The sequence below is a fragment of the Trematomus bernacchii genome, unplaced genomic scaffold (assembly GCF_902827165.1).
Source record: "Trematomus bernacchii unplaced genomic scaffold, fTreBer1.1, whole genome shotgun sequence".
In the NCBI taxonomy this organism is placed as follows: Eukaryota; Metazoa; Chordata; class Actinopteri; order Perciformes; family Nototheniidae; genus Trematomus; species Trematomus bernacchii.
In genome coordinates this window covers 6,567,965-6,594,293 of record NW_022987839.1, presented here as the reverse complement: position 1 = coordinate 6,594,293, position 26,329 = coordinate 6,567,965, and the positions used below count along the sequence as shown (strand labels likewise).

Sequence of the window (26,329 nt, the reverse complement as noted above, 5' to 3'; positions counted from 1 at the left end):
TTAGAAGAACAAGGTGCATTTCTTGTAAATGCTGAAGGGAGGGGGAGCAGGGTTTACTGATGGCAGTTATCTAAAAGTGAAAGGAAAATACATTCTAATGACAAATGTAAGGATGTCAATCATTTTAGTCCCTGAATAAGAAGTTGAATAGAATCATATCACATGAACGTGAAAGCCTACACTGTAAAAACAGTTCTGATGGTGAAGTCAACAAAACTCAATTTTTTAATGGAATTTACTTGCCCTAAATTAGTTTTTTTTCAATGTGCGTTTAAATAAGTAACACTTAAGCAACAATGAGAACATGTTTTAAGAACTCATTAATTTGTAAATTAATATCACATTTTCTGAACTTTCTTTAAAAATACGTTTTGGAAAACGTAATAAAAATGCTTTTGTCAACGCCACGGTCATGCCACGCCCTCAAACGAGAATACCGCGGTGTGAGACTTCCTGTTCCTCTTTGCAGCAGTTCTTCAGCAGTTGGACACGTGTTTGTGTTGGATCCTCCTCAAACCATCGTAAAACAAGTAAGCATGCCACCTGAGTTATTAATTACTGCTTTTTAACTAGCAAGTGTTATTTACTTTTCTTGTATTCACTGTTTTGAACAAAACATCGACATTTTAATGCATGCCAGCGCCATTACTGCTGTTAAAGTTAGACTCAGCCCTGTCGTGCTCATGTAGTCTATTTCTTCGCGCAAAGTTGTTGGGCGTGCTTACCGACGCAATTCTGTTAAAAGTGGTTAAGTTAAGAGTCAAACTAAATTGTCAATTAAAAGTTGCATCTAAAATCGCATTCATCTGGACTGTGTGTCAGTGTCCGAAAATAAATCCTGTTTGTGCATTGACATTTTCCAACGCATTGAACTTTTGGAAATTGTTTATTTTGTTCAGCCTTCTTCAGCCTCAGATATCAAATACAATGATGAGGTGCTCAGGGTTGTGATGGAGGGGAAGACTGAGGCTGGGAAGAGCTCCCCAGGGAACAGCATTATGGGAAAGAGAACTTAAAATAAATCCCTTGCACCGTACACTACAATCTTGAATACAGCAAAACAACTTTGAGTGGAAGTTTATATGATTCAACAGTGAGTTTAATTCCTAAGGAATTGAAGAATAATGTGTTTATATCAAAGCCCTGCTGAAGGTTTTGAAAGTTTACAAGCTTATGAGTGCAGCATAATATGACATCCTGTCATGAACAGAGACTGAGAGCTACAGTTCAAAGTGTTGACTACAGTCTGCAAGTTTCTGTAGGATTTAGAAGAACTGGGGGCATTTCTTGTAAATGCTGAAGGGAGGGGGGAGCAGGATTTTCTGAGGGCAGTTATCTAAAAGTGAAAGGCAAATACATTCTGATAAGAAATGTAAAGGGTATCAATCATTTGAGTCCCTGAATAAGAGGCTGAATACAATCATATCACATGAACATGAAAGCCTAGAGGGGAAAGAAATGGAAGTACATAAATGAAGATGGTCCATTTAATCACTATTATGCTATATCCTCGATCAGCCTGTCAATGTTTCTTTTGAAAACACTTTGACAATGTTCAGGCTGCTGTAACAGTGAGGATCAGTCCCACACAACAGCTGCTGAAGGAGCTAGAGTCAAACTATAAATTGTCAATTAAAAGTTGCTCTCACAGAGGTTTCTTCCTACTTTCCACTGTTAATTGTGGGACTCTGTTTTGGGGAGTTTTTCCTTGAGCGCTGCAAGGGTCTAAGGACAGAGGATGTCGTACCTGTACACACTGTGAAGCCCTCTGAGACTAATTGTAATTTCTGATATTGGGCTATATAAATAAAATGTGATTGATTGATTGACGCACGCAAGGGGCTATAGTGCAAGTTTTAGGCGGCTGGTTTCTCAGAACCTCACAGAGCACACAGAACTGAAGGAACACAGGCTTAACCAAAAATACTATCCACTGTCTTTATTTTTTTTCCTGAGAATAGGTTTGAAAGAGACAGATTTAAATTTACAAAGGGAGTTGAAGCAACATTTGACAGAAATCCCACATAAATTACAAAAGTACACAACTAGCAAGATATATATACTGTATATATATACTGTACACACAAAGTAACTTATATACTAGACTGAAATAACTAAAATGAATGCTTGTTGTGGAGAGGGGCACTATGTCCAGCGTCCATTCCTCGGGGTAGGAGTGTGTGTGTGTGTGTGTGTGTGTGTGTGTGTGTGTGTGTGTGTGTGTGTGTGTGTGTGTGTGTGTGTGTGTGTGTGTGTGTGTGTGTGTGTATAGTTGGGGGGCTTTGGGAGAGTCAAAAAGGATGCAGGTGACCTCTTTGGATGAATCCTTTAAAAGGCAAGTGATGGCATCCTGTCAAAGAGAGGGTGAAGTTCAGGATTTAAGAAAACAGAGCTGGCTAATTACAATGAGAATTTTCTGAATCATTTTATTTACTTAATCTCACCTTATTAAGCTACAAAATCATCTTTCTCAATAAGTCACTCTTCTCAGCAACCCTATCAATGACCACGTCGGAGTCCAATGCCATGAGGATGTCTTTCTCAGTGGCCATCAATAAAAAAGTCTCCAGCTTGTTCTCTGACAGACTGCTTCTGAGTCGGCTCTTTATGAACTTGAGCGTTGAAAATGTTCTTTCACAGGCCACCTGAGTTAGGGAAAGGGTCAGCAGGAACTTATATGCAAGCCCAAGGACATGATAAGCATCTGACAACATGTTGAACCGCCTGAGTATCTCATAGCAGCACAGTGGGCAATTTTTGCAGGAGGAGCAGCTTTTATGCACAATTTCAGTCTCCTCTTCCTTTCCTTCTGATCCATCTTCCACCGTTCTGGTCTTATATTCTTCCACATGTGATGCTTTAAGCCTGTCCCACTGTCCAGCTAAACCTATCAGCTCTGACTGTAGATTCTCCACTGTAGCCCTGCTGTCAAATCTGATAAGACAATTACTGAGGTCTTTGAGTGCAGTATTTGGGAGCGGCGTGGTTCTGTGAAAAACTACCACAAAAAGCTGACTATAAAAAAATGTTTCAGGTCCCAAAAGACCACTGTTGCCCTTATAACCAAATAAGTAAATAAACTAAACAAAACAAGCTGCCAGCTGACAGTAATTGTTCATGAATGATGGTTAACAAAATAATGACATTCTTTCAATGAGACAACGTATCAGAGTCCCATTAAGCTATATTTTAACTTGCCAGGGAAAACCTAAAAAAGACAGCTTACTAGCTTGTAGGCTAACGAATGTTTCTCTTATAATATTTGTCTTATTAGTGCTTCATCAAGGGGATATTAATGGGTTCAAGAACTACAGAGTATCATAACCTTAATAATAATCTTTTCCTAATTTTCTTAGCTTCTGCTTACCGCGAATTCTCCTCCCTCTCCCCACTCGCGCTGATCTCTCTCCCTCTCATCATCTTCCTCACCACCAATATCGGCCACGGGTGCTGAAGATGGACCTGCACCTGTACTAAACATGTCGGTTATTTTGACACAAGCGGCAGCATCAGCACGAAGGGCCTGCTTTTTTCTTGCCCGCAATTTTTCTGCTCCCCCTTTTCGCTTGGCCTTCGTCTTCGCCTTCGCCTTCTCCATTTCTAACTCGAACTTTTTTTTTTTTTCGAAAAAAAAGGCAGTTTGGCTTCAACGGCCGGCTCACCTCCTGGGGGCGTGATTTAATCATGCACACCGAGCGGCCCAAAGGGGGAGGTGATTAAAGATTTTATTGGCCCGGCCCAGTGTCAATTACTAAAAACATTTAAACAGAGGGCGAATCTACCCGTCTTATGGGCCGGGACTTCAGAAAAAAAAAAAATGACGTGTCGGCCCAAAAGGCACGTCGGCCCACCGGGAAAATGCCCGGTATGCCAGATGGCCAGTCCAGCCCTGTCTGGCTCCCATTGTACTTTTAGAGACTCTAGGAACAACCAACAACCCTGCATTCTTGGAACGCAATGCCCTAGTAGGACAGTAGGGTATAATGAGTTATTTAAGGTAAGATGGCGCCTGCCCATTAAGGGCTTTGTAGGCGAGAAGAAGAATTTTAAATTCTATCCTGTGTTCTATAGGGAGCCAGTGTAAGGCAGCCAGAACAGGAGTAATGTGGTCCCTTTTCCGAACTCTGGTTAGTACACGCGCTGCAGCATTTTGAATCAGCTGAAGCGACTTAACTGACTTCTTGGTACACCCTGATAATAAAGAGTTACAATAATCCAGCCTTGAAGTAACAAATGCATGGACTAGTTTCTCCATCGTTTTGAGGCAAGATATGCCTGATTTTTGCAATGTTACGTAGATGGAAGTAGGCGGTCCTTGAAATTGATTTTATGTGGGCGTTAAAAGATAAATCCTGATCAAATATTACACCAAGATTCCTTACAGTCTCACTGGAGGCCAAATGAATGCCATCCATAGTTAGTCTATCTTTAGATAATTTGTTTCGTAGATTCTTTGGGCCGAGTACAATAACTTCAGTTTTGGCCGTGTTTAACATCAAAATGTAAGGTAATCCACGTTTTTAAGTCCTTGAGGAAGTCTTGAATTTTATTTAGATGATTAATTTCATCAGGCTTGATTGATAAATATAGTTGAGTATCATCCGCATAACAATGAAAATGTACAGAATGATTCCTTATAATATTGCCTAACGGAAGCATATATAATGTGAACAAAATAGGTCCAAGCACTGAGCCCTGTGGCACTCCATGGCTAACTTTGGTCTGCATGGAAAATTCATCGTTGACACATACAAACTGAGAGCGTTCAGATAGATAGGACCTAAACCAGCCTAAAGCAGTTCCCTGTATGCCAACTAAGTGCTCTAGTCTTTGAAATAAGATGTCATGGTCGATAGTATCAAATGCAGCACTGAGATCGAGCAAAACAAGAATAGAGACAAGTCCTTTGTCTGAGGCTATTAGAAGGTCATTTGTGACTTTAACCAGAGCTGTCTCTGTGCTATGATGTGTTCTAAAGCCAGACTGAAAATCTTCAAATAAATCATTGTTTTTTAAATAATCACACAACTGTTTTGCGACTGCTTTCTCAAGAATTTGTGAGGGGAACGGAAGATTAGAAATAGGTCTATAGTTGGCTAAAACCTCTGGATCGAGGTTGTGTTTTTTAAGAAGCGGTTTTATCACTGCTACTTTGAATGATTGTGGAACATAGCCTGATAATAAAGACATATTCATAATATTTAATAAAGAAGTGCTAACTAATGGAAAAACGTCCTTTAACAGCTTAGTTGGAATCGGGTCTAAGATACACGTTGATGGTTTAGAAGAGAGAATCATTGAATTTAATTGTTCAAGGTTTATGGCTGAAAAGCATTCTAATTTACTATCTAGTGTAATATTAGAACTTACGTTTCCGGGAGCTGTTGATAACACTATACTGGTCAAAGGCAAGAGGTCATTCATTTTGTTTCTAAGAGTAACAATTTTATCGTTAAAAAAGCACATAAAATCATTACTACTGAGTGCTATGGGAATAGAAGGCTCAATAGAGCTGTGGCTCTCTGTCAGCCTGGCTACAGTGCTGAAAAGAAATATTGCATTATTCTTATTCTCATCTATTAATGAAGAGTAGTAAGCTGCTCTCGCTTTACGCAGTGCTCTCTTATATTCATTGAGAGTAATATGCCAAATTAAACGAGATTCTTCAAGTTTAGTGGAACGCCATATCCTTTCAAGTTGTCTCGACTTTTGCTTTATTTTGCGGGTTTCGGCATTATGCCATGGAGCTAATCTATGTTGTTTTATTTTCTTCTTTTTTATAGGAGCAACAGAGTCTAATTGTATTCGCAGCGCATCTGTAGCACTATCAACAACATGATCAATCGGCCTGTGCCTCGAGCAATATGAGTATTGGTATGGCTGGGTGGAGTGGCCTCATTTATGCTGACATATTCTTCATGTCTCAACCAAGTTTCAGTGAGACAGCATATATCAATATTATAATCTGATATTAAATCATTTACCAACATTGCTTTAGATGCTAGAGATCTTATGTTTAAGAGACCACATTTAATCTTCCTGTTTTGTTGCACTGTAGTAGTTGTTACATTTACTTTTATTAGGTTATTATGTATGACACCTCTATTAGAGACAAACAACAATGTTTCCCCATTGTTGTTTGTTTGTTGCAACAACTAAATAATAATGATTAATCTCAACTATTTCTGTGTTTGTGTTTTATTGATTCCTCTCTGTTTCATTCTTTCCTGTTGTGAGTGCTGAATCTCCACAACAACCCCGCTTCACTCAGTATTCACATCAAATTTGAGGTGGTCATAGAAAATGGTGCCCAAGTATTTATATGATGTGAAAATGTCAACCTTGTCATTGTGTATGATCAGGGTTGGGTTGTAACGGAATACATGTAACTGCGTTACGTAATCAGAATACAAGTAACTGTATTCAGCTCGCGTTACATTTGAAAAACGAGTAATCTGATTACAGTGACTTTCGTAAACCTGAAGTGAATACATTTTGGAATACTTATTGGAATTATTGGTGGAAAAGTTTCCTCACAAAATGTAATATTCATTACCGGCAGAACTGTGTGCACAGCGCTGCAGCATGTCTGTGAGCGAGAGAGAGATGTAGCCAGTGTGTCTTTGAGGCCCCGACCCGGCACGCAGATGAGAGAGAGAGATCTCTTTTTAAATATATTGAAAGTTAGAAACGGAGATGGTTCGATAAAATGTGCAAGAAAACGTTTATGTAGCTTTTCTTTAGTGTTGAAATGATGACATTTCATAACGGGATAAAATCAAAGTGAATGCTGCTGCTGAATGCATGGGGCAAGTGACTGGAAAACGTTTTAAAAGTTATTACATCGTTTCAGATAATAATAATAATAATAATAATAATAATAATAATAATGAATAATAATGATAATTCATTCTATTTAGGGGCGCCTTTCAAAGCACCCAAGGACACCTTACAATTCATAACATATTCTAAGGAAAGGTTTAAGACAGTACAAAGAATGCAGTCCGTGAGATGTTTTTTATGTGGGCGCAGATGAGAGGGAGCTGTCCAGAATGACGCCAAGATGTCGTGTTTGAGTTGTGCTCTTGATAAGCCATTAAAACAGTAAAATACGTGTCTCCTGTTCACCAAAACATACCCATCTGTTATGGAAAAAGAAAGTATTCTAAAAGTAATCTGAATACGTTTTTAAGACACGTAACTGTAACTGTATTTGGATTACTTTCAGAGCCATGTATTCAGTATTCAGTAACTAATTACATTTACAAAGTAACCCTCCCAACCCTGTGATGCACTCCTTAGGAACATCCTTGTGACGTCTAAAGTCAATGATCAATTCCTGGGTTTTAGAGACATTTAAATTCATAATACGTCTAGATGTGTTGAGGGCTGCATCATTATCAAACATGTTACGTTTTGGGCCATTTGGAGCATGTTAACTGCCACATCCTGTCATGAACAGAGACTGAGAGCTCAAAGTGTTGACTACAGTCTACAGGTTTTTTTGGCATTTAGAAGAACAGAAGGCATTTCTAGTAAATGCTGAAGGGAGGGGGGAGCAGGGTTTACTGAGGGCAGTTATCTAAAAGTGAAAGGAAAATACATTCTAATGGGTAATGTAAGGGTGTCAATCATTTGAGTCCCTGAATAAGAGGTTGAATATAAATCATATCACATGAACATGAAAACCTAGCTGGGAAAGAAATGGCAGTAAAATAATGAAGATGGTCAGTTTAATTATTATGCTATATCCTGAATCAGCCAATCAATGTTTCTTTTGAAAACACTTTGACAAAGTTCAGGCTGCTGTAACAGTGTGGATCAGTCCCACACAACAGCTGCTGAAGGAGCTAGAGTCAAACTATAAATTGTCAATAAAAGTAGCATCTAAAATTGCATTCATCTGGACTGCGTGTCAGTGTCTGAAAATAAATCCCATTTGTGCATTGACATTTCTGATATCAAATACAATGATGAGGTGCTCAGGATTGTGATGGAGGGGAAGACTGAAGCTGGGAAGAGCTCCACTTGAAACACCATTCTGGGAATCAGAACTTAAAATGAATCCCTTGCACCGTACACTACAATCTTCAATACAAGCAAAACCACTTTGAGTTTAAGTTTATATGAGGATTCAACAGTATGAGTTTAAAGGTAGGGTATGTCAATTTGAGAAACCGACTCGAGATCGCTAGAATTTGAAAATACACGACCGGAGAAAATCTGCCACTTCCTTATAGAGCCCCTCCTCCAACACACACGAACGTGCACATGACCAATGAGGGCACGAGATAAGTTTGTGCACAGATGGAAGGCTGACAGGCAGGTAGGCCATCCAGTTATTTTAGCTGGGCCGGCTAAAATGATTGGTCGTGCTTTTTACAGTACTACGGCTTCCACAGATGACATTTTTGTATGGATTTTTTGTCAGAGCACTTAAGATATTCATTGCTATCGGGATGTTAAGAGCATTCCATGGAATATAACAAAAAGTGTATCTCGAGCCGGTTTCGGAGAGCAACAGTTCAAAGTGTTGATCACAGTCTGCATGTGTGTGTGGCATTTAGAAGAACAGAGAGCATTTCTTGTAAATGCTGAAGGGAGAGGGGAGCAGGGTTTACTGAGGGCAGTCATCTAAAAGTGAAAGGAAAATACATTATAATGGGAAATGTAAGGGTATCAATCATTCAGTCCCTGAATAAGAGGTTGAATAAAATCATATCACATGAATGTGAAAACCTAGCGGGGAAATAAATGGCAGTTTAAACACATCCATGCCCCTTTCCACCAAACCTAGCTCCATGCTTTTCTGGTTCTGAACTGGTTCTCCTTTTTAGTCCCAGTTGTGTTCCCAGCCACTCACAACCACAACAATGGCGGACTGCGTCGGGTTGATGCTCATGTTTCTTTTAATAATATGAAGCCAGATTAGATTAAATCACTATTATGCAAAAGGCTGTAGCCAACTGTCCATGTTTCTTTTAAAACGCTTTGAGAGCTGCAGACTGCTGAAGGTGCAGTCAAACTGTAAATAACATGTCCATGTGATCTTGGGCAAGATACCTACTTAACCACAAATTGGTTTGGACAACGTGTGTGAGTGTGTGTGAATGTTAGTCTCCCTGAGCACCTTGCATGGCAGCCTCTGCCTCTGTATGAATGTGTGTGAATGGGTGAATGTTGATATGTAAAGAGCATTGAGGATTTATATATCTAAAATATGTAGTCTGTTCAATTAAAATAAACACACAAGGCTATATTTCCCCTTGTTCTTATTTATTAAGAGAAGGATTTTATACTTTTAAACTAAGAATCATCCCACTGTAGCTGAACTTCAGACTTTGATGTCAGCAGTGTGTGTGGGTGTGGTTTGCTGCATGAAGTCTGCATTTAAGGAGGTGTTGCTGTAGACTAACTTCCCTTCCTCAACTCAGCAGCAGACCAGCTCCTCCATCCATCACCAACTATGGCCAGCAAACGTGCCCAAAATGGTAAGTGAATAAACTGTATTGTTAATGATGATTGCAACTTATCTAAATACATATTTATAGATGGATATGTAGCGTGACATATTTCCTAATAATGAACAGATCAAAACAGTTCATACAAAATTAATATTTATTAAATTCCAAGCATTTTAAGAGCTTGAGTGATTTTGCGAATGTGACACTGCTTTTACTTGCTTGTATTACATTCTTCACAAGACTACAGGAAACTTACTAAGAATAATAACAATATTTAGGGGTAGCCAGTCAGAAGTTTCTTTGGGCTCCTGATTATAACTAAAGGCAACTTATACCCTTAAAAAAAATGTAAGGCACAAAATGGGGTAATTTGTAGAAGTATGAAAGATAGAAACTAAACATGTTTGTAAGGACTATTTGTCAAAAATGTTTTCTCATTAAAATAAATGTACAGCTAGAGGCCACTGCTGCACCATTTCAGTTCAGGTTGAACGCAATTAAGAAGTCAAAAATCCAGGCAAGATTACCATTTAGTGTGATTTTAATTTCCAGTATTTTTGTTCATCATGGTGTCTACAGTAAAAAATTACCAGCTCCTCCATCCATCACCAACTATGGCCAGCAAACGTGCCCAAAATGGTAAGTGAATAAACTGTATTGTTAATGATGATTGCAACTTATCTAAATACATATTTATAGATGGATATGTAGCGTGACATATTTCCTAATAATGAACAGATCAAAACAGTTCATACAAAATTAATATTTATTAAATTCCAAGCATTTTAAGAGCTTGGGTGATTTTGCGAATGCGACACTGCTTTTACTTGCTTGTATTACATTCTTCACAAGACTACAGGAAACTTACTAAGAATAATAACAATATTTAGGGGTAGCCAGTCAGAAGTTTCTTTGGGCTCCTGATTATAACTAAAGGCAACTTATACCCTTAAAAAAAATGTAAGGCACAAAATGGGGTAATTTGTAGAAGTATGAAAGATAGAAACTAAACATGTTGTAAGGACTATTTGTCAAAAATGTTTTCTCATTTAAATAAATGTACAGCTAGAGGCCACTGCTGCACCATTTCAGTTCAGGTTGTACGCAATTAAGAAGTCAAAAATCCAGGCAAGATTACCATTTAGTGTGATTTTAATTTCCAGTATTTTTGTTCATCATGGTGTCTACAGTAAAAAATGACCAGCTCCTCCATCCATCACCAACTATGGCCAGCAAACGTGCCCAAAATGGTAAGTGAATAAACTGTGTTGTTAATGATGATTGCAACTTATCTAAATACATATTTATAGATGGATATGTAGCGTGACATATTTCCTAATAATGAACAGATCAAAACAGTTCATACAAAATTAATATTTATTAAATTCCAAGCATTTTAAGAGCTTGGGTGATTTTGCGAATGCGACACTGCTTTTACTTGCTTGTATTACATTCTTCACAAGACTACAGGAAACTTACTAAGAATAATAACAATATTTAGGGGTAGCCAGTCAGAAGTTTCTTTGGGCTCCTGATTATAACTAAAGGCAACTTATACCCTTAAAAAAAATGTAAGGCACGAAATGGGGTAATTTGTAGAAGTATGAAAGATAGAAACTAAACATGTTGTGAGGACTATTTGTCAAAAATGTTTTCTCATTAAAATAAATGTACAGCTAGAGGCCACTGCTGCACCATTTCAGTTCAGGTTGTACGCAATTAAGAAGTCAAAAATCCAGGCAAGATTACCATTTAGTGTGATTTTAATTTCCAGTATTTTTGTTCATCATGGTGTCTACAGTAAAAAATGACCAGCTCCTCCATCCATCACCAACTATGGCCAGCAAACGTGCCCAAAATGGTAAGTGAATAAACTGTATTGTTAATGATGATTGCAACTTATCTAAATACATATTTATAGATGGATATGTAGCGTGACATATTTCCTAATAATGAACAGATCAAAACAGTTCATACAAAATTAATATTTATTAAATTCCAAGCATTTTAAGAGCTTGAGTGATTTTGCGAATGTGACACTGCTTTTACTTGCTTGTATTACATTCTTCACAAGACTACAGGAAACTTACTAAGAATAATAACAATATTTAGGGGTAGCCAGTCAGAAGTTTCTTTGGGCTCCTGATTATAACTAAAGGCAACTTATACCCTTAAAAAAAATGTAAGGCACAAAATGGGGTAATTTGTAGAAGTATGAAAGATAGAAACTAAACATGTTGTAAGGACTATTTGTCAAAAATGTTTTCTCATTAAAATAAATGTACAGCTAGAGGCCACTGCTGCACCATTTCAGTTCAGGTTGTACGCAATTAAGAAGTCAAAAATCCAGGCAAGATTACCATTTAGTGTGATTTTAATTTCCAGTATTTTGTTCATCATGGTGTCTACAGTAAAAAATTACCAGCTCCTCCATCCATCACCAACTATGGCCAGCAAACGTGCCCAAAATGGTAAGTGAATAAACTGTATTGTTAATGATGATTGCAACTTATCTAAATACATATTTATAGATGGATATGTAGCGTGACATATTTCCTAATAATGAACAGATCAAAACAGTTCATACAAAATTAATATTTATTAAATTCCAAGCATTTTAAGAGCTTGGGTGATTTTGCGAATGCGACACTGCTTTTACTTGCTTGTATTACATTCTTCACAAGACTACAGGAAACTTACTAAGAATAATAACAATATTTAGGGGTAGCCAGTCAGAAGTTTCTTTGGGCTCCTGATTATAACTAAAGGCACCTTATACCCTTAAAAAAAATGTAAGGCACAAAATGGGGTAATTTGTAGAAGTATGAAAGATAGAAACTAAACATGTTGTAAGGACTATTTGTCAAAAATGTTTTCTCATTAAAATAAATGTACAGCTAGAGGCCACTGCTGCACCATTTCAGTTCAGGTTGTACGCAATTAAGAAGTCAAAAAATCCAGGCAAGATTACCATTTAGTGTGATTTTAATTTCCAGTATTTTTGTTCATCATGGTGTCTACAGTAAAAAATTACCAGCTCCTCCATCCATTACCAACTATGGCCAGCAAACGTGCCCAAAATGGTAAGTGAATAAACTGTATTGTTAATGATGATTGCAACTTATCTAAATACATATTTATAGATGGATATGTAGCGTGACATATTTCCTAATAATGAACAGATCAAAACAGTTCATACAAAATTAATATTTATTAAATTCCAAGCATTTTAAGAGCTTGGGTGATTTTGCGAATGCGACACTGCTTTTACTTGCTTGTATTACATTCTTCACAAGACTACAGGAAACTTACTAAGAATAATAACAATATTTAGGGGTAGCCAGTCAGAAGTTTCTTTGGGCTCCTGATTATAACTAAAGGCAACTTATACCCTTAAAAAAAATGTAAGGCACAAAATGGGGTAATTTGTAGAAGTATGAAAGATAGAAACTAAACATGTTGTAAGGACTATTTGTCAAAAATGTTTTCTCATTTAAATAAATGTACAGCTAGAGACCACTGCTGCACCATTTCAGTTCAGGTTGTACGCAATTTAGAAGTCAAAAATCCAGGCAAGATTACCATTTAGTGTGATTTTAATTTCCAGTATTTTTGTTCATCATGGTGTCTACAGTAAAAAATGACCAGCTCCTCCATGCATCACCAACTATGGCCAGCAAACGTGCCCAAAATGGTAAGTGAATAAACTGTATTGTTAATGATGATTGCAACTTATCTAAATACATATTTATAGATGGATATGTAGCGTGACATATTTCCTAATAATGAACAGATCAAAACAGTTCATACAACATTAATATTTATTAAATTCCAAGCATTTTAAGAGCTTGGGTGATTTTGCGAATGCGACACTGCTTTTACTTGCTTGTATTACATTCTTCACAAGACTACAGGAAACTTACTAAGAATAATAACAATATTTAGGGGTAGCCAGTCAGAAGTTTCTTTGGGCTCCTGATTATAACTAAAGGCACCTTATACCCTTAAAAAAAATGTAAGGCACAAAATGGGGTAATTTGTAGAAGTATGAAAGATAGAAACTAAACATGTTGTAAGGACTATTTGTCAAAAATGTTTTCTCATTAAAATAAATGTACAGCTAGAGGCCACTGCTGCACCATTTCAGTTCAGGTTGTACGCAATTAAGAAGTCAAAAATCCAGGCAAGATTACCATTTAGTGTGATTTTAATTTCCAGTATTTTTGTTCATCATGGTGTCTACAGTAAAAAATGACCAGCTCCTCCATCCATCACCAACTATGGCCAGCAAACGTGCCCAAAATGGTAAGTGAATAAACTGTATTGTTAATGATGATTGCAACTTATCTAAATACATATTTATAGATGGATATGTAGCGTGACATATTTCCTAATAATGAACAGATCAAAACAGTTCATACAAAATTAATATTTATTAAATTCCAAGCATTTTAAGAGCTTGGGTGATTTTGCGAATGTGACACTGCTTTTACTTGCTTGTATTACATTCTTCACAAGACTACAGGAAACTTACTAAGAATAATAACAATATTTAGGGGTAGCCAGTCAGAAGTTTCTTTGGGCTCCTGATTATAACTAAAGGCAACTTATACCCTTAAAAAAAATGTAAGGCACAAAATGGGGTAATTTGTAGAAGTATGAAAGATAGAAACTAAACATGTTGTAAGGACTATTTGTCAAAAATGTTTTCTCATTAAAATAAATGTACAGCTAGAGGCCACTGCTGCACCATTTCAGTTCAGGTTGTACGCAATTAAGAAGTCAAAAAATCCAGGCAAGATTACCATTTAGTGTGATTTTAATTTCCAGTATTTTTGTTCATCATGGTGTCTACAGTAAAAAAAGACCAGCTCCTCCATCCATCACCAACTATGGCCAGCAAACGTGCCCAAAATGGTAAGAGAATAAACTGTATTGTTAATAATGATTGCAACTTATCTAAATACATATTTATAGATGGATGTGTAGCGTGACATATTTCCTAATAATGAACAGATCAAAACAGTTCATACAAAATTAATATTTATTAAATTCCAAGCATTTTAAGAGCTTGGGTGATTTTGCGAATGTGACACTGCTTTTACTTGCTTGTATTACATTCTTCACAAGACTACAGGAAACTTACTAAGAATAATAACAATATTTAGGGGTAGCCAGTCAGAAGTTTCTTTGGGCTCCTGATTATAACTAAAGGCAACTTATACCCTTAAAAAAAATGTAAGGCACAAAATGGGGGTAATTTGTAGAAGTATGAAAGATAGAAACTAAACATGTTGTAAGGACTATTTGTCAAAAATGTTTTCTCATTAAAATAAATGTACAGCTAGAGGCCACTGCTGCACCATTTCAGTTCAGGTTGTACGCAATTAAGAAGTCAAAAATCCAGGCAAGATTACCATTTAGTGTGATTTTAATTTCCAGTATTTTTGTTCATCATGGTGTCTACAGTAAAAAATGACCAGCTCCTCCATCCATTACCAACTATGGCCAGCAAACGTGCCCAAAATGGTAAGAGAATAAACTGTATTGTTAATAATGATTGCAACTTATCTAAATACATATTTATAGATGGATATGTAGCGTGACATATTTCCTAATAATGAACAGATCAAAACAGTTCATACAAAATTAATATTTATTAAATTCCAAGCAATTTAAGAGCTTGGGTGATTTTGCAAATGCGACACTGCTTTTACTTGCTTGTATTACATTCTTCACAAGACTACAGGAAACTTACTAAGAATAATAACAATATTTAGGGGTAGCCAGTCAGAAGTTTCTTTGGGCTCCTGATTATAACTAAAGGCAACTTATACCCTTAAAAAAAATGTAAGGCACAAAATGGGGTAATTTGTAGAAGTATGAAAGATAGAAACTAAACATGTTGTAAGGACTATTTGTCAAAAATGTTTTCTCATTAAAATAAATGTACAGCTAGAGGCCACTGCTGCACCATTTCAGTTCAGGTTGTACGCAATTAAGAAGTCAAACATCCAGGCAAGATTACCATTTAGTGTGATTTTAATTTCCAGTATTTTTGTTCATCATGGTGTCTACAGTAAAAAATGACCAGCTCCTCCCTCCATCACCAACTATGGCCAGCAAACGTGCCCAAAATGGTAAGAGAATAAACTGTATTGTTAATAATGATTGCAACTTATCTAAATACATATTTATAGATGGATATGTAGCGTGACATATTTCCTAATAATGAACAGATCAAAACAGTTCATACAAAATTAATATTTATTAAATTCCAAGCATTTTAAGAGCTTGGGTGATTTTGCAAATGCGACACTGCTTTTACTTGCTTGTATTACATTCTTCACAAGACTACAGGAAACTTACTAAGAACAATAACAATATTTAGGGGTAGCCAGTCAGAAGTTTCTTTGGGCTCCTGATTATAACTAAAGGCAACTTATACCCTTAAAAAAAATGTAAGGCACAAAATGGGGTAATTTGTAGAAGTATGAAAGATAGAAACTAAACATGTTGTAAGGACTATTTGTCAAAAATGTTTTCTCATTAAAATAAATGTACAGCTAGAGGCCACTGCTGCACCATTTCAGTTCAGGTTGTACGCAATTAAGAAGTCAAAAATCCAGGCAAGATTACCATTTAGTGTGATTTTAATTTCCAGTATTTTTGTTCATCATGGTGTCTACAGTAAAAAATTACCAGCTCCTCCATCCATCACCAACTATGGCCAGCAAACGTGCCCAAAATGGTAAGTGAATAAACTGTATTGTTAATGATGATTGCAACTTATCTAAATACATATTTATAGATGGATATGTAGCGTGACATATTTCCTAATAATGAACAGATCAAAACAGTTCATACAAAATTAATATTTATTAAATTCCAAGCATTTTAAGAGCTTGGGTGATTTTGCGAATGCGACACTGCTTTTACTTGCTTGTATTACATTCTTCACAAGACTACAGGAAACTTACTAAGAATAATAACAATATTTAGGGGTAGCCAGTCAGAAGTTTCTTTGGGCTCCTGATTATAACTAAAGGCAACTTATACCCTTAAAAAAAATGTAAGGCACAAAATGGGGTAATTTGTAGAAGTATGAAAGATAGAAACTAAACATGTTGTAAGGACTATTTGTCAAAAATGTTTTCTCATTAAAATAAATGTACAGCTAGAGGCCACTGCTGCACCATTTCAGTTCAGGTTGTACGCAATTAAGAAGTCAAAAATCCAGGCAAGATTACCATTTAGTGTGATTTTAATTTCCAGTATTTTTGTTCATCATGGTGTCTACAGTAAAAAATGACCAGCTCCTCCATCCATCACCAACTATGGCCAGCAAACGTGCCCAAAATGGTAAGTGAATAAACTGTATTGTTAATGATGATTGCAACTTATCTAAATACATATTTATAGATGGATATGTAGCGTGACATATTTCCTAATAATGAACAGATCAAAACAGTTCATACAAAATTAATATTTATTAAATTCCAAGCATTTTAAGAGCTTGGGTGATTTTGCGAATGTGACACTGCTTTTACTTGCTTGTATTACATTCTTCACAAGACTACAGGAAACTTACTAAGAATAATAACAATATTTAGGGGTAGCCAGTCAGAAGTTTCTTTGGGCTCCTGATTATAACTAAAGGCAACTTATACCCTTAAAAAAAATGTAAGGCACAAAATGGGGTAATTTGTAGAAGTATGAAAGATAGAAACTAAACATGTTGTAAGGACTATTTGTCAAAAATGTTTTCTCATTAAAATAAATGTACAGCTAGAGGCCACTGCTGCACCATTTCAGTTCAGGTTGTACGCAATTAAGAAGTCAAAAAATCCAGGCAAGATTACCATTTAGTGTGATTTTAATTTCCAGTATTTTTGTTCATCATGGTGTCTACAGTAAAAAAAGACCAGCTCCTCCATCCATCACCAACTATGGCCAGCAAACGTGCCCAAAATGGTAAGAGAATAAACTGTATTGTTAATAATGATTGCAACTTATCTAAATACATATTTATAGATGGATGTGTAGCGTGACATATTTCCTAATAATGAACAGATCAAAACAGTTCATACAAAATTAATATTTATTAAATTCCAAGCATTTTAAGAGCTTGGGTGATTTTGCGAATGTGACACTGCTTTTACTTGCTTGTATTACATTCTTCACAAGACTACAGGAAACTTACTAAGAATAATAACAATATTTAGGGGTAGCCAGTCAGAAGTTTCTTTGGGCTCCTGATTATAACTAAAGGCAACTTATACCCTTAAAAAAATGTAAGGCACAAAATGGGGTAATTTGTAGAAGTATGAAAGATAGAAACTAAACATGTTGTAAGGACTATTTGTCAAAATGTTTTCTCATTAAAATAAATGTACAGCTAGAGGCCACTGCTGCACCATTTCAGTTCAGGTTGTACGCAATTAAGAAGTCAAAAATCCAGGCAAGATTACCATTTAGTGTGATTTTAATTTCCAGTATTTTTGTTCATCATGGTGTCTACAGTAAAAAATGACCAGCTCCTCCATCCATTACCAACTATGGCCAGCAAACGTGCCCAAAATGGTAAGAGAATAAACTGTATTGTTAATAATGATTGCAACTTATCTAAATACATATTTATAGATGGATATGTAGCGTGACATATTTCCTAATAATGAACAGATCAAAACAGTTCATACAAAATTAATATTTATTAAATTCCAAGCAATTTAAGAGCTTGGGTGATTTTGCAAATGCGACACTGCTTTTACTTGCTTGTATTACATTCTTCACAAGACTACAGGAAACTTACTAAGAATAATAACAATATTTAGGGGTAGCCAGTCAGAAGTTTCTTTGGGCTCCTGATTATAACTAAAGGCAACTTATACCCTTAAAAAAAATGTAAGGCACAAAATGGGGTAATTTGTAGAAGTATGAAAGATAGAAACTAAACATGTTGTAAGGACTATTTGTCAAAAATGTTTTCTCATTAAAATAAATGTACAGCTAGAGGCCACTGCTGCACCATTTCAGTTCAGGTTGTACGCAATTAAGAAGTCAAACATCCAGGCAAGATTACCATTTAGTGTGATTTTAATTTCCAGTATTTTTGTTCATCATGGTGTCTACAGTAAAAAATGACCAGCTCCTCCCTCCATCACCAACTATGGCCAGCAAACGTGCCCAAAATGGTAAGAGAATAAACTGTATTGTTAATAATGATTGCAACTTATCTAAATACATATTTATAGATGGATATGTAGCGTGACATATTTCCTAATAATGAACAGATCAAAACAGTTCATACAAAATTAATATTTATTAAATTCCAAGCATTTTAAGAGCTTGGGTGATTTTGCAAATGCGACACTGCTTTTACTTGCTTGTATTACATTCTTCACAAGACTACAGGAAACTTACTAAGAACAATAACAATATTTAGGGGTAGCCAGTCAGAAGTTTCTTTGGGCTCCTGATTATAACTAAAGGCAACTTATACCCTTAAAAAAAATGTAAGGCACAAAATGGGGGTAATTTGTAGAAGTATGAAAGATAGAAACTAAACATGTTGTAAGGACTATTTGTCAAAAATGTTTTCTCATTAAAATAAATGTACAGCTAGAGGCCACTGCTGCACCATTTCAGTTCAGGTTGTACGCAATTAAGAAGTCAAAAATCCAGGCAAGATTACCATTTAGTGTGATTTTAATTTCCAGTATTTTTGTTCATCATGGTGTCTACAGTAAAAAATTACCAGCTCCTCCATCCATCACCAACTATGGCCAGCAAACGTGCCCAAAATGGTAAGTGAATAAACTGTATTGTTAATGATGATTGCAACTTATCTAAATACATATTTATAGATGGATATGTAGCGTGACATATTTCCTAATAATGAACAGATCAAAACAGTTCATACAAAATTAATATTTATTAAATTCCAAGCATTTTAAGAGCTTGAGTGATTTTGCGAATGTGACACTGCTTTTACTTGCTTGTATTACATTCTTCACAAGACTACAGGAAACTTACTAAGAATAATAACAATATTTAGGGGTAGCCAGTCAGAAGTTTCTTTGGGCTCCTGATTATAACTAAAGGCAACTTATACCCTTAAAAAAAATGTAAGGCACAAAATGGGGTAATTTGTAGAAGTATGAAAGATAGAAACTAAACATGTTGTAAGGACTATTTGTCAAAAATGTTTTCTCATTAAAATAAATGTACAGCTAGAGGCCACTGCTGCACCATTTCAGTTCAGGTTGTACGCAATTAAGAAGTCAAAAATCCAGGCAAGATTACCATTTAGTGTGATTTTAATTTCCAGTATTTTTGTTCATCATGGTGTCTACAGTAAAAAATTACCAGCTCCTCCATCCATCACCAACTATGGCCAGCAAACGTGCCCAAAATGGTAAGTGAATAAACTGTATTGTTAATGATGATTGCAACTAACAATATTTAGGGGTAGCCAGTCAGAAGTTTCTTTGGGCTCCTGATTATAACTAAAGGCAACTTATACCCTTAAAAAAAATGTAAGGCACAAAATGGGGTAATTTGTAGAAGTATGAAAGATAGAAACTAAACATGTTGTAAGGACTATTTGTCAAAAATGTTTTCTCATTAAAATAAATGTACAGCTAGAGGCCACTGCTGCACCATTTCAGTTCAGGTTGTACGCAATTAAGAAGTCAAAAATCCAGGCAAGATTACCATTTAGTGTGATTTTAATTTCCAGTATTTTTGTTCATCATGGTGTCTACAGTAAAAAATTACCAGCTCCTCCATCCATCACCAACTATGGCCAGCAAACGTGCCCAAAATGGTAAGTGAATAAACTGTATTGTTAATGATGATTGCAACTTATCTAAATACATATTTATAGATGGATATGTAGCGTGACATATTTCCTAATAATGAACAGATCAAAACAGTTCATACAAAATTAATATTTATTAAATTCCAAGCATTTTAAGAGCTTGGGTGATTTTGCGAATGCGACACTGCTTTTACTTGCTTGTATTACATTCTTCACAAGACTACAGGAAACTTACTAAGAATAATAACAATATTTAGGGGTAGCCAGTCAGAAGTTTCTTTGGGCTCCTGATTATAACTAAAGGCAACTTATACCCTTAAAAAAAATGTAAGGCACAAAATGGGGTAATTTGTAGAAGTATGAAAGATAGAAACTAAACATGTTGTAAGGACTATTTGTCAAAAATGTTTTCTCATTAAAATAAATGTACAGCTAGAGGCCACTGCTGCACCATTTCAGTTCAGGTTGTACGCAATTAAGAAGTCAAGAATCCAGGCAAGATTACCATTTAGTGTGATTTTAATTTCCAGTATTTTTGTTCATCATGGTGTCTACAGGAATAAATGACCAGCTCCTCCCTCCATCACCAACTATGGCCAGCAAACGTGCCCAAAATGGTAAGTGAATAAACTGTATTGTTAATGATGATTGCAACTTATCTAAATACATATTTATAGATGGATATGTAGCGTGACATATTTCCTAATAATGAACAGATCAAAACAGTTCATACAAAATTTATATTTATTAAATTCCAAGCATTTTAAGAGCTTGGGTGATTTTGCGAATGCGACACTGCTTTTACTTGCTTGTATTACATTCTTCACAAGACTACATGAAACTTATTAAGAATAATAACAATATTTAGGGGTAGCCAGTCAGAAGTTTCTTTGGGCTCCTGATTATAACTAAAGGCAACTTATACCCTTAAAAAAAATGTAAGGCACAAAATGGGGTAATTTGTAGAAGTATGAAAGATAGAAACTAAACATGTTGTAAGGACTATTTGTCAAAAATGTTTTCTCATTAAAATAAATGTACAGCTAGAGGCCACTGCTGCACCATTTCAGTTCAGGTTGTACGCAATTAAGAAGTCAAGAATCCAGGCAAGATTACCATTTAGTGTGATTTTAATTTCCAGTATTTTTGTTCATGGTGTCTACAGGAATAAATGACCAGCTCCTCCCTCCATCACCAACTATGGCCATCAAACGTGCCCGATATGGTAAGTGAATAAACTGTATTGTTAATGATGATTGCAACTTATCTAAATACATATTTATAGATGGATAGGTAGCGTGACATATTTCCTAATAATGAACAGATCAAAACAGTTCATACAAAATTAATATTTATTAAATTCCGAGCATTTTAAGAGCTTGGGTGATTTTGCGAATGCGACACTGCTTTTACTTGCTTGTATTACATTCTTCACAAGACTATTTAGGGGTAGCCAGTACGAAGTTTGTTTGGGCTCCTGTCCTGATTATAACTAAAGGCAACTTATACCCTTCAAAGTTTTTTTAGGCCTAAAATGGGGTAATTTGTAGAAGTATGAAAGATATAAACTAAACATGTTTTAGTGAGTATTTGTCCAAAAAAAAATCTTATTAAAATAAACGTACAGCTAGAGGCCGCTGCTGCACCATTTCAGTGCAGGTTGTAGACAGGCAGTTAAGAAGTCAAACATCCAGGTAAGATTACCATTTAGTTTGATTTGAGTTCATCATGGTGCCTCTCTCTTGCTCCGGTAAAGAAAAAACAAGGTCCCTTCAAGGTGCATCACTTGACATTGACAGACCCACTACCTTTATCACCAAACCTGCCATTCACCTAATAAACGCTTTCTATGTTGCGAATAGCGTCTACAGGAATAAATGAAAAACATCAATTGAATCACATAGTTCCTAGACATGTTCTAGATTATTAAACCATCTTGAGCCCACCCCCCTCTCTGTCAACATCATTCATTTGGTAGTTGAACCATTTTATAAATACCTAGATTGCTAAATATTTATTCATTTTTTTCAGACCCTCCATCAAACACATACAATAACGAGTTATTCCGGATTGTGATGGTGGGGAAGACCGGAGTTGGGAAGAGCGCCACAGGAAACAACATTCTGGGAAAAGAGTTCTTTCCATCAAAGTTCTCTGCTAAATCCATGACTGTAGACTGTTCTAATGCCTTTGGTGAAGTTGATGGACAAAAAGTTAAGGTTATTGACACTCCTGGTCTGTTTGACACTAGCATTGATGAAGAGAAGACCAGAAAAGATGTTGGTAAGAGTGTTGCTTTTGCTTCTCCTGGACCTCATATCTTCCTGGTCGTCATCAAACTGTGCAGATTCACAGATGAAGAAAAGCAGACAGTGCAGAAGATTCAGGAAATCTTTGGAGAGGAAGCGAACAAATACAGCATGGTTCTCTTTACCCACGGTGACCTGCTCGAAGACAAAACTATTGAAGAGTTCTTGAAGGAAAGCGAAGCCCTGCAGGAACTTGTGGACAGATGTAACGGCCAGTGCCACGTCTTCAATAATAAGGTGGAGGATCGTTCTCAGGTCAAAGAGCTGCTCAACAAGATCAGAAAGATAACAGAGAAGAACGGAGGAAGCCATTACACCAATGAAATGTTCCAGGAGGCAGAGAGGGAGCTAGAAGAGGAAAAACAGAGAATCCTTGAAGAGAGAGAAGAGGAAATACGCAAACAGGAAGAGGAAATTCAAAAGAGATTAGATAAAAAGAATGAGGAACAATTACAAAAAATCAAAGAGGATAGGGAGAGGTCAGAAAGGCAGATAGAAGCTTGTGAAAGAGAAATGGAGAAGGAGATGAGGAAAAAAAGAGAAAAGCATCAAAAGCAAAAAGCAGCTAGCAAAAAAGAAATGGAGGAGGGGATGAGGAGATTAAGAGAAGAGGAGGAAAGGCTGAGAGAAGCTAGCAAAAGATCAACAGAGGAGGAGAGGAGGAGAATACAAGAAGAGGGGGAAAGGCTGAGAGAAGCTCACAAAAGAGAAATGGAGGAGGAAAAGAGGAGATTAAGAGAAGAGGAGGACAGGAGGGCCAGGAAGGATGCTGAGGAGAACGCTTCATGGATTGACGACTTTTTTTCCGCTGCGAAAATAGGTGTGAACGCTGTGGAACAAGGTGTGAACGCTATGGGAAAAGGTGTGAGGTCTTGGTTTTTTGGGCGTTGATGATACAGTCTGACCCGCTGGAATACCCCCTTGTTAATCTTCACAGCCCCCTTTTAGATTTTGTTGTTTGATGTGATTTATAGTAATATCAGTTATTTCAGTGGTGAGTAAGGTTTTCTTTGGCTTTCCTGTAACTGGCGTAATGTTGGCTTTTGTAAAATGAAAGGTTAAAATCTATATATGCAATGAATTTTGTAATTCAATATGAAAATGTTGGAACAGAAATGATTGTGTAAAGACAAACATAGTGATCAATAATGTGCCATAATAAAAGACTGTTGACTTCACATTGAGTGTGTTATGTGCTTCTGTTGTTTAATAAAGGACATAAAAGACAGTTTTAAGGGTCTATCTTATTAGAAATCACAGTATTATTCACAACTGGATCTAAACAAAAAAATGTCATGTCATCATAAAAAATAAGAAATAATGCCTGAACCCATTAACAGCAAACTGGAAATGAATGTGTGCTGAATCTGAGCATTTTCAATTGTGGTAACTTTAAGGATTTTCCATTATTGACCTTTAAATCCAGAAATACCCAAAACTCATTAATTATCTCAATAATAGCTGAACTTTTTAATTGGTTTGGACAACCAATCACTACAGCTTTGGATAGGTACTTTAAGGAAAATCTGGTAAATACATTTGTTTGTAGCATGACAATTCTTCTGAAAACACAGCCAAGTCGTTTGCATCAACATATCTAAAGGGTTAAGTTATCATGGAACTATTTATCTTTGTTTTAAACATGATAAGGGTTTGAGGAAAAATGTTTTACTCTTTAAAGAAGAGCATTTATCTAAAGGTGAAAAGTCTTTTCAACTTATTTCAGAAACATGTCAGAACCAAAATGTATTAACAAAACTTGATAATTAAACTCAAGAATGTCAATTAAATGTTGTAACTCATTTAGTGGCTTGCTCATGGGCACTTGTGCAGGAAGTGAACCGGTGACCCTTCTGTCCCAATGCCAAGGCACTACAGACTGAGCCACTGCCACCCGTTTAATAAAATGCTGCAGTTTTTAACACTAGACCAGTTGAATGATGATGTTCATCAGTATTATAATCAAAAAGAGAAATATAAATGTTAGTTTTTACTGAAATGATCAAATAAAGTCAACATTACACAGTCTTTACTGAGCTGTGTGGGGTTTGTTCAACTTTTAAAACATGTTTAATGGTGATTTACACAGTGATAGATGTTAAGGACTAACGTTTATAATGAATACATTTGTATTTATTTAAAGATCTTTTCATACAATCATACATATTGGTAATTGGGATCATTTGTATTAATGTGGACCAGAGGGAGAGGGTGACGAGCCTAAGTTTCACTTTCCTTTTTTATTTCAATTCCAACTTTGGTCATGAAGAATATGTTTCTCTGTTGTCCACGTTCATAAAGCATAAAACAACACAATCAGAGCGTGGTGCAAAGTCTCTTGATGTGTTTGCAGTAGTCCGTCGTTCTTATTATACATCCATGTAGTCCGCTGTATAAAAAACGAGTTTCCCCACAGCAGACGCACATTCATGACGTCCGCTGGCGCATCATAAATACTACGTTTAGTGAAAGTGCAGTCGGATTCTCAGGGTGTTTCTCAATCGCGAGTAAAGCTGCTCCAGAGCCACTATTTCAAGCATACTACGTCATCGAGTGCCGCCGAAGTACTATTCCAATCTCCAGTATACTTGGAAATCTACCGAGCCCGGCGTACTCCGTTTGGAGAAATATCGAGGCTGCACATGAGTAGACTCCGCGGTCTTAAAATCCCCACAATGCTTTGCGCACGGACCAATTTCCCCAAATCTGTGGCGGAAGATGTAAGGCGGGGCCTCTCATATGACGCACACCTGCACACTTGCTAGCCTGTTCCACTCTTCGTTTTCCGAATGCCAGGAAGTATTCTTGACTCGCTTCTGAAGCAAGATGCTCGGCAGACATGTGCTACCAAGCAAGCGTACTCGCGATTGAGAAACACCCTCAAAGTACCGCAGTCTCTTCTCCTAAATCCTTTTGAATTCTCCTATCCACTATTCCTTAACCCTGTGACGTTTCACACAGAGGTTAAGGAATAGACGATAGGGGCAGATTTTTTGACTATTTGACTGCAGCCAGCCTTTCCATTTTTCTTTTAAAAACACTTTGACAAAGATCAGGCTGTTGTAAAAGTGTGGATCAGTTCATTAAAAGTAGCTTGTGAAATTGCATTAATCTGGAATGTGTGTCTGAAAATAAATCCTACTTTTGCATTGAAATTTCAAAAATTCGAACTTTTATAAATAGTTTATCTTTTCAACCTTCTCGTCAGATAGCAGATACGTAGAATGATGAAGTGCTCAGGATGTGATGGTGGGGAAGACTGAAGCTAGGAAGAGCTCCACTTGAGCTACAATTCCAAGTGCTGACTACAGTCTGCACGTGTTTGTTCCATTTAGAAGAACAGAGGGCATTTCTTGTAAATGCTGAAGGGTTGACCAGGGTTTACTGAGGGCAGTTATGTAAAAGTGAAAGGAAAATACATTCTAATGGGTAATGTAAGGGTATAAATCATTTGAGTCCCTGAATAAGAGGTTGAATAAAATCATATCACATGAACGTGAAAGCCTAGAGGGGAAATAAACCTGAACCAGCTTTTCTCCCAACTGAAGGAGGTAAGCAGCATTGTGTTGAATTACGTGCCACGTAACATATCTGAAGGGAGACTGGAATACAATAAATATATATATATATATATATCAAAACAAAAAGCTAACATCTCATTTCAATTATACATTTCAAACACAGTATTTCCCCACATATTTAAGTTATATTTATTTGGATTTATGCATTCATGT

General features: G+C 36.4%; 1 protein-coding gene across 46 annotated transcripts; it reads left to right on the top strand.

The window, feature by feature from the left end:
• The first annotated feature begins 505 nt into the window (after positions 1 to 505).
• On the top strand, positions 506 to 23,823 carry LOC117500376 (inner centromere protein A-like). Of its 46 annotated transcripts, none has more exons than XM_034153266.1 (23): positions 506 to 530; positions 9,435 to 9,491; positions 10,044 to 10,103; positions 10,655 to 10,714; positions 11,239 to 11,325; positions 11,876 to 11,935; positions 12,461 to 12,547; positions 13,099 to 13,158; positions 13,683 to 13,769; positions 14,322 to 14,381; positions 14,934 to 14,993; positions 15,545 to 15,604; positions 16,156 to 16,215; positions 16,767 to 16,826; positions 17,379 to 17,438; positions 17,988 to 18,047; positions 18,599 to 18,658; positions 19,211 to 19,270; positions 19,822 to 19,881; positions 20,233 to 20,292; positions 20,844 to 20,903; positions 21,452 to 21,511; positions 22,318 to 23,823. In XM_034153266.1, the coding sequence occupies exons 2-23, from the start codon at positions 9,467 to 9,469 to the stop codon at positions 23,484 to 23,486; spliced, it is 2,475 nt and encodes an 824-aa protein (XP_034009157.1). In that variant the 5' UTR covers positions 506 to 530; positions 9,435 to 9,466; the 3' UTR covers positions 23,487 to 23,823. The 46 variants fall into 46 exon arrangements, with proteins under 46 accessions (XP_034009157.1, XP_034009148.1, XP_034009172.1 ...); XM_034153257.1 differs by having other exon boundaries at positions 10,017 to 10,103; XM_034153256.1 differs by lacking the exon at positions 506 to 530 and adding an exon at positions 5,850 to 5,874.
• Positions 23,824 to 26,329: the final 2,506 nt, after the last annotated feature.

What these genes read in the sequence shown, in the direction of transcription:
- LOC117500376 (XM_034153249.1), top strand. An exon ending in CAGCAAACGTGCCCAAAATG is followed by an intron (nt 12,548 to 13,098) that starts GTAAGTGAATAA and finishes TGGTGTCTACAG; the next exon opens with TAAAAAATGACCAGCTCCTC. An exon ending in CAGCAAACGTGCCCAAAATG is followed by an intron (nt 18,659 to 19,210) that starts GTAAGAGAATAA and finishes TGGTGTCTACAG; the next exon opens with TAAAAAATTACCAGCTCCTC.